This window comes from Abramis brama (assembly GCF_963993115.1).
Source record: "Abramis brama genome assembly, chromosome: 15".
Classification (NCBI taxonomy): domain Eukaryota; kingdom Metazoa; phylum Chordata; class Actinopteri; order Cypriniformes; family Leuciscidae; genus Abramis; species Abramis brama.
The window spans coordinates 105,097-117,500 of NC_139977.1; the positions used below are offsets into that span (position 1 = coordinate 105,097).

Below are 12,404 nucleotides of genomic sequence, written 5' to 3' on the forward strand. Positions count from 1 at the left end.
TTCCTGCTTACACATACTCTTCCTCCTCTTACACATACTCTTCCTCCTCTTACTCTTACACATCCTATTTCTCTTCTTACACATACTCTTCCTGCTCTTACACATCCTCTTCCTCCTCTTCCACATGTAAGGGTGTAAGGGTCATTTGACCTTTTTTTAAAGATTTTTTTACAATGAAGGTATTTGATCAGTATAATTCAGGAAATACCTGTAAAATAACAGTGTTTTCAGTTTATTTAATTTAGAATGTTTTGCTTTAATGTTACAGTTTTTTGGGGGCTGCCAGTCATTTGACCGTTTTATCATTTAACTGTTTTGATACTGTTTAATTACAGATTATATTTGTAATTATACATACATTTTTATGTAATTTAAGAAAACAGAAAAAAGAAATATGTGAATTACTGGAATTTGTCATTAATGTCACAAATTCACAATACCTAAGTTACCTAAATTTAATTTACAGATATTATTTGTAATTGTACAGAGTTTTGAGTACAATTTAAAATGAAAGAAAATGATTGTGAAAAAATCAGTTATTTTCTGTAAAATTATGTTTTTTTTGTGTTTTTTTTACAGTGTGATATAAGACAGAGAGAGATTTTTTTAAGGTTTAAAGCTACTTTATTTTACAATTTTTTAAAACAATCCATACATAACATCTTAGCTAAAGACCACTCATTAACTTCTAGAACAAAAACTCCTAAAAACTTATTCTTGCTTTCACTAAACTCCTAAAAGTACCATCCACCTTTCATTCAATTTTTTTTCCTTCTTGTCAAAAAAATTGCTGTCTTTGCTTGGACAACAATGAAATTCAATCAAGCCCCTTTCTTCTATTTTCCCTCCAATATTTAAAACCATAAATAAATGCAACATTAGAAAATACAACTTTGAAAGCTGCTAAAATTCCTTGAAGTCTTAAAAATAAACGCCCCAATCTGTTGCAAAATAAGAAACAGTGAAAAATCGTTTCTCTAGAGAGAGAGAGAGAGAGAGAGAGAGAGAGAGAGAGCGAGAGAGAGCGAGAGAGAGCATGTTTCAGCATGTCACAGACAGTGATCGGATCTAACAGAGGTTGATGCCAGACTCCAACGGGTTTCATATGTGACGATCTGAGGATCTGGTTTCGGGTTTCCAGGGGAATATCACTGGACGATCCTCGGGAAAACCCAGGAATCCACAGAGCAGAAACTCCGCAGGAAAACCCCGCCTCCTCCCGCGGATAGGACACGCCCCCTTACGTCACACGCTCATTATGTCACATGCTGAGCTTCAGCGGGAGCGCGCATATAACTCACACAGTAATAGTGTATTCAGTATCTCTATTTAACTGCCATTAAAACTATTTTTATTTATGTTTCCATTGCATACATACACAAATATTTTTGGATTGATGTGGGGCGTTTAATTAAGAAAACATTTAACACTGATTTGCAGCTGAGAGAATTTGACATAATGATACACTTCAATGATCATGGGATTGAAAAAGATAATACTTCATACAATTGCTAATATTAAAGTAATATTTCACATTCATGAAATGAAATGGTCTGACTCCAAACCTAACTTTTCTTGCTTAAAAAGGTTATTTCAGGCTTTGTTGTCCTGTTTTGTATAATTGCACAAGTAAAAAGGCAATCAGAGCTTATAGCATTGTAAGCAGGAATGATGTATAAAGTAGCACCCTTTTTCTGTTGTTTGTTATTAAACATGTTCTTGTCCTCTGGCACGGTTTTATTTTATTTTACTTTATTTACTTTGCATTTAATTTTTGTATTGTATTGTTCTGCTTCATGGCATTAATAAAAAAAAAAAAAAATTTGAACTGCTATTATATTACCTTGTTATTGGGTCTATCTGTACACATTTCTCTTTGATAGCAGTCTCGCGCTTCAACTGGTTTTAAAGTAGTGAAACTAGCAGTTTAACATCTCGAGTCCACTAGTCTTCTGTTTGAACGCATCTTGCAGGAATTGAGCTGGAGACTGAGCTGGACTATATGTGGGTTAGATCAGCTGTCCGGCAACAAACAGATTCAACAAGCAAACAAACAACAACACACACACACACACACACACTTTCAGCGAACGCAACACTCGATCATTATGCTCATTATCTTTTGGCAGTCAATCTCATTCCCTGAGCATGAATAGAAATCTCGAAACCTAAAATACCAAATCTCATGCCTCATGCATGGTATTCCAGGACTGTCAATATTTCATCACACCCAAACCTGCTCTATTTCTTTGAAACGCTGCTCTTACAGTAACGCGCTTGTGCACGCGCGCGCGCGCCCTCTGTCGGCCGTGTAAACACACTCAATCCGTTTCCCGGAAAACCACTGACTTCTCAGACTGAACTCTGGCACTCATGTGTTTAACTCACAACTACTCTCATATAACTCACTGTCGGCAGAACACACATTCATTATCGGCCTTTTTATATCACACTCACTTAGGTTAAAAAAATAACCCAACGTTTTCTTATATTCACAGAGGGTAAATGCCTTCATGCACGAAACGTTGCTGCTGGTGACCGATTCATTGCATAAATGAGATACATTGATATAATGCATATAATTATACATTTCTATGTACATTTTCTGTCAGCCCAAGAGGTGCACTGTGAATGGCCGTACATAATTGCTGATTTCCGTGGCAATAATGTGTGTGTGTGTGTTGTGGTATGTCGAGGGCGTGTGTGTGTGTGTATGTTTATCCAAACTGAATTGTCTTCCGCACTCAGTTCGTCTATCTCATAACAGCATGATTTCTCGGAAATCAGCCTGTCTGCTCTGTGGAGCGGCTGGCTCCCTCTGCGCATGCGCGTGCTCAGTGTGTGTGTCAGCGCGAGGGACTTTTCCCCACACGGGCAATATAAATAAGCGGCGCGCGCCTTCCTCCTGTACAGTAAACGAGAGCTAATCTAGACTGAACTTGAGCTGTAGTTCACACAGTGGATTGACGCCTTTACAGGACATACTTTTTTGCATTTCTCTGATTTGGATACAACATCGGAATAAACTGTAAGTGTCTATGATAATTTCAAACTTTTTATTGAATTTATTGCAGTTGCTTGGAAATGTTTATGAGACAAATTTCACTCCAATCGCGGATTCACTGGAAAATGTAATTAAGTTATATTCTGATTATTTAGATTTCTATTTTATAGTAATTAATGCAAGTTAAAGGGAATGTTCTACACGCCGCAACAATATTGCAAAACAACAACAATAGCATTAAAAGTAACCTTCTCAATTTACTGAGATGTATATGCATTTACAAAATAGCTTGTACAAAAAAATAATAAAAAAATAAAAAAATTATATATATATATATATATAGGCTATATTCCGAATTTTGCACAGTGAAATTTGTCAGAGTATAAACAAAGCGCTCGTTTCCTGGTCATGAACAAGTGCGAGTGTGAGCAGTGTGAGCGAGCAGTGTGTGTGTGTGTGTGTGTGAGCAGTGTGTGTGTGTGAGTGTGTGAGCAGTGTGTGTGAGCGACCAGTGTGTGTGTGAGCGAGCAGTGTGTGTGTGTGTGTGTGTGTGTGAGCAGTGTGTGTGTGTGAGCAGTGTGTGTGAGCGAGCAGTGTGTGTGTGTGTGTGAGCAGTGTGTGTGAGCGAGCCGTGTGTGTGAGCGACCAGTGTGTGTGTGTGTGTGAGCAGTGTGTGTGTGTGAGCGGTGTGTGTGTGAGCGAGCAGTGTGTGTGAGCAGTGTGTGTGTGTGTGTGTGTGTGTGTGTGAGCACTGAGTGATATTCTCCTGTGTTCTGCTGCAGAAAACATGCCAGTGTCCAGAATGCGCATGCGTCCCTGGCTGGAGGGCCGGATCGACTCCAACACCATCGCTGGACTCGTGTGGGTCAACAAGGTAAAGCAGTGTGAGACAGCAGTGTGAGACAGCAGTGTGTGAGACAGCAGTGTGAGACATTACACATCTAGATATCAGCAGCGTTCTCATGGATAAATGCTTTCAGGAGGAGAAGATGTTCTCCATCCCGTGGAAACACGCCGCTCGCCACGGCTGGGAGATGGACAAAGACGCGTGTCTGTTCAAGCAGTGGGCCATCCACACAGGTGAGCGCGCGCACACACACACACACACACACACTCACACTCTCACACACTCACACACACACACACTCACACACTCACACACACACACACACACTCACGCACACACACACTCACTCACACACACACACACACTCACACACACACACTCACACTCACACACACACACTCACACACGCTCTGATCCGTGTACTCACGCCGCTGTGGTTGTGTTCCTCAGGTAAATTCAGGGAGGGCCACACCTCTCCGGACCCCAAGACGTGGAAAGCGAACTTCCGGTGTGCGATGAACTCTCTGCCGGACATCGAGGAGGTGAAGACCCGGAGTGTGAACAAGGGCTGCGGCGCGGTGAGGGTGTACCGGATGCTGCCCGCAATCTGCAAGAAGAAGGACAAGAGACCCAAGGGCCGAGACAGCCGGAGGCGGACGAAGGTGAGCCGAGTCTCGAGCGCTAGTGAACCTGTACTGTGCTGTCCGACTGTCCACTGAACATGTGTGTGTGTGTGTGTCTCAGGCTGTGTCTTCACATGTTAAGAAGGAAGAAGTAAGCGCAGATGAGATGCAGGAACCCACCATCGACAGCACAATCCTCAGTAAGAGATGTTACAGAGTGTGAGACAAGTGTGAGACGAGTGTGAGACGAGTGTGAGACGAGTGTGAGATGAGTGTGAGACAAGTGTGAGACAAGTGTGAGACAAGTGTGAGACAAATGTGTGACGAGAGTGTGTGAGCTGAGAGTGTGTGAGCTGAGAGTGTGTGAGCTTCAGTACTCATCCCCGCTCCTCTGTTTTCCAGCAGACTCCCCGAGGCCCGTGATGAACTCTGAGATGCCCGAGTGTGAGACGAGTGTGTGTGAGACGAGTGTGTGTGAGGAGGTGATCGGGCCAGACAGCTCCAGTGGCCTCTACACCAGCAAGTTCCAGGTGTCGCCCATGCACTCGACAGGTAACGAGCTCTCTCTGCATTCAGGCTGTTCCTCTAAACACACGAGCTGGTATTGACTGTTCTCTCCTGTTCTCTCCATCCCTCATCTCTCCATCCCTCATCTCTCCATCCCTCATCTCTCCATCCCTCAGACCTGGAGGAGTACGAAGCCATCATCGAGGTGAGTGTCGGATCCTGCTGTGTTGAGTGTGCTTGTTCATTGGCAGGAATACCCGCTCTAGCGCCTGTGATTGGCCAGATGTGTTGAGTGTAATGAGAAGCCCGTCACTCACCAGTGTGCTTTGCTCTTGCAGCTCTCACGGCAACTGGAGCGTGACAGTTCACAGTGGCTTCAAAGTGGCGTCTTTGGAAAGGGGTTCCTGGGCAATGAAGTAGGCACAACTGAGTCTTTGAATCCAGAGAGCCAGTGGAGTGTAAGTTCAGGTAAATGAGAGACAGCAGGAGCAGTTAGCAGAGCTTCAGCTCTCGTGTTCTGCTCAAACTCACGAGTGTTCCTCATGTTTCTGCAGGAGAAGAGCTGGAGTTTCGTCTCCTCACTGAACTGACCCCTGAGGAGCCGCTCTGCACATACACTGAGCTGGTGACCAGCAGCTCCGGGTCACAGGTCATGTGTCCTCTCTGAGAACACACACACACACACACTCATGGACAATGAACCTCGTACCTCATTCCTCAGGGATCCTCCCTGCCGTTCCTCCTCCTTCTGGACATCTGCTGTTTTCCTCTGAACGGCATCCGTCGCGCGGGACACACACACGGATCTTCCAGAGATGATTGTGGCTTCGCTTCGACTTGTACAGTTTTCTGATCTCATGTAATGTGAATTGGACAGGTTCCGTTATGTTCTCATGTCAAGGGGTTTCAGATATATACTCATACACACACACACACACACTCCATGTATCAAATGAAGCTGTTAGTTCGAGTATGGGATGGGGTTCTTCACTGTAAATATAATGTAAATATTTATTTGTAATAAAAAACAAAATGAATTTATTTGCTGTTGCTCGTGCTCATGGTTTCTTGAGAGAGTTCTTTATTTTTTTGCCATGATGAAAGTTATGAAGAGTTGAAGGGATCGGTCATGTGACACACACACACACACACACACACGCACACACACACACACAGGGAATCGGTTTTGCTGACAGAAGAAGCTTCCAGTACACAGATCGTAAAATAAAAAATGAAGATATATGTGAATAAGACACACATACTGTATGTACATATAAATAAACAGATGCATTTATAAAGTAAATAAGATTATTGGAAAACACAATTTTAGTCTTCTTCAAAACTTCATGTTTAATTCACTGTGTTACTTGACATTTCTTTGTAATTAAGTGTGAAATTTACCCGTTTTTTAACAACATTTTTTCAGTGTAGTTGAACTATTTATTCTTCATCTTGTAAAGTATGAAATATTGTTTCTGCCACCAAACATCAACATCACAAGGTAACTGTAAAAGTGTGTATACTAACAGTTTACTAGTCCAATACTTGTTGCGCATGTTTATGAAAGTACACTTTGAAGTATATGTAAACTATCAGTTTAGTAGTTTTCTTTATAAATCAATATTTTCAAACAGTGTAAGTTTATGACAGTAAATATGTGAAAAAAGTATTAATATGCTTCTCAATCAAAAGAGTAAACAAAACTACAAGCCAAGAATACTTCATTATACTTTTAAGAATATCTAGGTCAAAAGATTGAGTACAAGTATAAGCCAAATATTCTTCTTCTGTCAGTATAAGTCAAGAATTCTAAGTGCAATTTTAATATATTTCTGTACATAAGAAGTACATAAGTACATAAAAACTAGACCGAAATATAATGTCTTATTTTTCCCAGACAGCAACATAGAGGGATTCCACACGGCCCGGATGTGGCCCGGATCTGGGCCGACACTATGTTGCTGTCTAGGCTAGTTTAAAAGAAGTATATTAACAGCACACTTGAATAAACTTATTATTTGTAGGGGGTGTAATATTCAACATTACATTTAAAGTTACTATATGTTAAATGTTCTAAACTGGAATCATTGAGAGGACTTGGAAAAACTGTCCTAATCAACCTGAATTCATATGTTTAAATATATGACATACGAGTTTCAATAGAAATGACATGAAAGCATATTTTATTTTTTTAAATGTGTTTTTTTTCCCACAAGGGTCAGCCTATAGGACCGGTCAAAAGTTAGGAGACATTCATATTTTTTAATGTTTCTGAAAGAGTCTCTTCTGCTCATCAAACCTGCTTTTATTTGATACAGTTATTACAATGTTATTAAAAAATAACAAAATTATTACAATTTAAAACAGCTGTTTTCTATGGGAATATATAGTAACATTTTATTTTTCAGGATTCTTTGATGAATATAAAGTTAAATTAGGAATAAATTACACTTTACTATATGTTCACATAGAAACAACTGTTATACATTGGGAATACTATTTCACTGTTTTTACTGTATTTCTGATCAGATGAACCCAGCCTCAGTGAGCAGAAGAGACTCTTCCAAACGCATTACAAACAATCTTCTGACAGGTACAGTATATGAGTTGATCTGAGAGTAAACTCGGGTTAGACCGCTGGAGATCAGTTTTACATTCATGTCCGTTTTGGCACTTGAAACTTTTAGACCCCACTGACTATTCTCCAACAATCCTGCTTGTTCTACTGAAGAAAACAGGAGTTTGTAAGTGTTTGCAAGTTTACGGTTACCAGACTGTGATTCTGCTTCATTAATTTCAACAAACCCTTCCTCAGTCTGGAGAACTTAATCGCTGTAATTCTGTTACGGTGAAATGAAGAGAATTCCAGTCATTATTCAGTGAAAACAAAAAGCTTTTTATTGTTTTTCTTTGTTCAGAAAACAGACTAGAGAACATTAGAATCTCATTCATCAGGTCGCTTTGGATAAAAGCATCAAGTAAATGCAATAAAAACAACACACACTAAACTAGAAACATTATTCCAAGTGAAGAAAACCATCGGCAGAATGAAGCGAACGGATGGATAGAGTTTTGGGCCGATAATTTGTTGATGATGGGCCGTTTCTTCAGATGCTCTTCATCTTGTCCTCTGAAACACAAAGGAAAAGAGAAAGAGTGAGTAAAGCTTGAATGCCTGTTATTCTGTAAGAGTAACTAAGAGTGAGTAAAGCACACATGCATGGCATTAGCCTGGATGGCTGGGGAATCTGGGATCTGCAGGACATGTGAAGCGCTCAGGGATTCTGTTCCCAAACCCCATCAGAAGACCCTTTGCTCGTTTACATTTACATTTATCAGACTCTTTTATCCAAAGCGACTTACATTGCATTTCAAGGTACACATTTACATTCTTATCAGTTCTTGCTTTCCCTGGGAATCGAACCCATGACCTTGGCGTTGCAAGCGCCAACGCTCTACTGTTTGCATCTTGAGGAAGTGTGCTCTGTCCCTGTAGACAGTTTTAGACTCGTAGGACAGCATTCCAGCGACTAAAACTCCAACATCTCTGCCAGTGATTTTATCTGTTCATTTTAAGGTAAAGCACAGAAGCCTTAAACATTCCCGCCGCTATAGGATCTCCTCCGAGCGCTTGATCTGTTCTAATCTTACGATCTGCCTCTCGTCACACACACACACATGCTTCAGTTATTGTGACAACAGCCAAAACATAAGAGCGTTTCAGCAACACCGCACACTCAATCATTTATGATTTCTGTATGTTTGCACAATATGCCAGCAAAGAGCAGTGATGTTGACGCTCTCAAAACCAGAGACAGTACGTTATAAACATTCGACACGCAGCTTGGTTAATGCCGCATGTCTCATTATTGCTTTTCTTCCGTATTAAAGTGAATTCATTGACCATAACTGTTTTCATCACATTATCCCAGACAGCAACATAGTGTCGGCCCAGATCCGGCCCACATCTGTACATGTGGATTAGACACGGCCCAGATTCGGCCCACATCTGTACATGTGGATTTGACACGGCCCAGATCCGGCCCACATCTGTACATGTGGATTTGACACGGCCCGGATTCGGCCCACATCTGTACATGTGGATTAGACACGGCCCAGATCCGGCCCACATCTGTACATGTGGATTTGACGCGGCTCAGATCCGGCCCACATCTGTACATGTGGATTTGACGCGGCCCAGATTCGGCCCACATCTGTACATGTGGATTTGACGCGGCCCAGATCCGGCCCACATCTGTACATGTGGATTTGAGGCGGCCCAGATCCGGCCCACATCTGTACATGTGGATTTGACGCGGCCCAGATTCGGCCCACATCTGTACATGTGGATTTGACGCGGCCCAGATCCGGCCCACATCTGTACATGTGGATTTGACATGGCCCAGATCCAGCCCACATCTGTACATGTGGATTTGACGCGGCTCAGATCCGGCCCACATCTGTACATGTGGATTTGACGCGGCCCAGATTCGGCCCACATCTGTACATGTGGATTTGACGCGGCCCAGATCCGGCCCACATCTGTACATGTGGATTTGACGCGGCCCAGATCCGGCCCACATCTGTACATGTGGATTTGACGCGGCCCAGATTCGGCCCACATCTGTACATGTGGATTAGACACGGCCCAGATCCGGCCCACATCTGTACATGTGGATTTGACGCGGCTCAGATCCGGCCCACATCTGTACATGTGGATTTGACGCGGCCCAGATTCGGCCCACATCTGTACATGTGGATTTGACGCGGCCCAGATCCGGCCCACATCTGTACATGTGGATTTGACGCGGCCCAGATCCGGCCCACATCTGTACATGTGGATTTGACGCGGCCCAGATTCGGCCCACATCTGTACATGTGGATTTGACGCGGCCCAGATCCGGCCCACATCTGTACATGTGGATTTGACATGGCCCAGATCCAGCCCACATCTGTACATGTGGATTTGACGCGGCCCAGATTCGGCCCACATCTGTAAAATACATGTGGATTTGACACGGCCCAGATCCGGCCCACATCTGTACATGTGGATTTGACGCGGCTCAGATCCGGCCCACATCTGTACATGTGGATTTGACGCGGCCCAGATTCGGCCCACATCTGTACATGTGGATTTGACGCGGCTCAGATCCGGCCCACATCTGTACATGTGGATTTGACGCGGCCCAGATTCGGCCCACATCTGTACATGTGGATTTGACGCGGCCCAGATCCGGCCCACATCTGTACATGTGGATTTGACGCGGCCCAGATCCGGAACACATCTGTACATGTGGATTTGACGCGGCCCAGATTCGGCCCACATCTGTACATGTGGATTTGACGCAGCCCAGATCCGGCCCACATCTGTACATGTGGATTTGACATGGCCCAGATCCAGCCCACATCTGTACATGTGGATTTGACATGGCCCAGATCCAGCCCACATCTGTACATGTGGATTTGACGCGGCCCAGATTCGGCCCACATCTGTAAAATACATGTGGATTTGACACGGCCCAGATCCGGCCCACATCTGTACATGTGGATTTGACACGGCCCAGATCCAGCCCACATCTGTACATGTGGATTTGACGCGGCCCAGATTCGGCCCACATCTGTAAAGTACATGTGGATTTGACGCTTACCAGATCCGACCCACATCTGTAAAGTACATGTGGATTTGACACGGCCCAGATTCGGCCCACATCTGTAAAGTACATGTGGATTTGACGCTTACCAGATGAGGGCTGGATCTGGGCCGACACTATGTTGCTGTCTGGGAAAATCAAAACAAAGAATTGTCCATTTTGGTTTCATGGTGACTATTGGTTAAATTGTTTGTGGCGTTTTGTCTCACAGGACGAAGAGGATTAAGTAAGTAAGTATCAAGTCAATTTGTCAGTTTAAAGTGACAGAGGAGGCCTGTAGGATTACACTATTAATAAATAAATATGAATCCAGCAGAAAGACCGGTAACTCCCTGATGTGAGAGATGGAAATGTGATGCGAGGCGAAACACAAGCAGATCCACCTGACGTAAAACAGGACTCATTCAGTTCAGAAATGTGTGTTGAATTCATGTTTATCACAGGATACTGTTAGTTGTTGAAGAGATAGTTCACACGAAAATGAATCATTCTGCCATCATTTACTCTCCCTCATGTTGCTCAAAACTGTATGACCTTCTTTCCTCTGTGCCATTTGAGAAACATCTCAGTGTTTCCTGTCCATACAATGAACGTCAATGGGGTCCAATGTTGTTTGTCTGAGGTTCTTCAAAACATCTTTTTTATTTGAACAGAATGAGTGTGTGTAAATGATGACAGAAGGATTTATTTTCAGGTAAACCTTTAAAAGTGTCATGAATCCCCCATTGAAGTGAACATGGGATTATTGAAATAAATGTTGAGATGTCCCAGACAGCATCATAGTGTCGGCCCAGATCCGGCCCACATGCGGGCCGTGTGGAGTCCCGGTCTACAGTGCTGTCTGGGGTGTGTGTAGTAAGACACCTGCGGTTTGTGCACAAAACTGGCCATATTCTCTGTTCAGCATTTTTCTTAATATTTCTCCTGCATTCAGTGCAGACTCAGTGCAAGATCTACAGATTCTGAAATCACACACACACGTTTAACACACTAATGCAGAGAGAGATAAAGACTGCGACTTCCATTCTGTCTGCATTAATCTTCTGTGTTAATGAGTAAACTCACTGCTGGATCACTCTCTCTATTATGACAGAACATATTGATTGAACTTGTTGATCTGAGCAAGTAATGCTCATCTAAAGCCCTGATGAGGTCTCACACCCTGCTGATGAACGCACAGGATTCTGGGTGACCTGGTTACTGAAGCTACGGCCCGCTGTTGTTATGTCAGTGTTTGGCTTCAGCTTATTGTTGTCTGTGTTTCTCTTTGTCACGCGTTTGGTTTTTCAGGTCAGGGCAGAAAAATGATTAAAGCTTTGGACTCGTCCAACCAGTCCAGCAGCCACACTTACCTGCGATACACTATACTGGTTTATATGATCAACATTATGTAAGTATTTACACATCCAACACTATCTGGGCTGCTGGAGCGCTGCTGTGGTCTGAGGCATTGGCAACCTATTAAACATCAACAAATTACCACATATGCTCTTAATGTCAAATGCGGAACAATTAGTTCATGCGTTCATGAGCTCAAGGCTAGATTACTGTAATGCTCTACTGGGTGGTTGCCCTGCACGCTTAATAAACAAACTACAGCTGGTCCAAAACGCAGCAGCTCGAGTTCTTACCAGAACCAGGAAGTATGACCATATTAGCCCGGTTCTGTCAACACTGCACTGGCTCCCTATTAATCATCGCATCAATTTTAAAATATTGCTGATTACTTACAAAGCACTAAATGGTATAGCTCCCCAGTACCCCAGTATCAA

The 12,404-nt window shown here is 43.0% G+C and overlaps 1 protein-coding gene across 3 annotated transcripts; it reads left to right on the forward strand.

Annotated features, from left to right (window-relative positions):
- The first annotated feature begins 2,839 nt into the window (after positions 1-2,839).
- irf1b (interferon regulatory factor 1b) lies at positions 2,840-6,022 on the forward strand. 3 transcript variants are annotated; one of them, XM_084136789.1, is made up of 9 exons: positions 2,840-3,028; positions 3,787-3,878; positions 3,985-4,084; positions 4,302-4,513; positions 4,596-4,674; positions 4,877-5,026; positions 5,158-5,186; positions 5,320-5,449; positions 5,536-6,022. In XM_084136789.1, exons 2-9 carry the CDS (start codon positions 3,792-3,794, stop codon positions 5,646-5,648), a joined length of 900 nt encoding a protein of 299 aa, XP_083992915.1. In that variant the 5' UTR covers positions 2,840-3,028; positions 3,787-3,791; the 3' UTR covers positions 5,649-6,022. The 3 variants fall into 3 exon arrangements, with proteins under 3 accessions (XP_083992915.1, XP_083992916.1, XP_083992914.1); XM_084136790.1 differs by having other exon boundaries at positions 2,868-3,028; positions 5,320-5,439; XM_084136788.1 differs by having other exon boundaries at positions 2,868-3,028; positions 4,880-5,026.
- Positions 6,023-12,404: the final 6,382 nt, after the last annotated feature.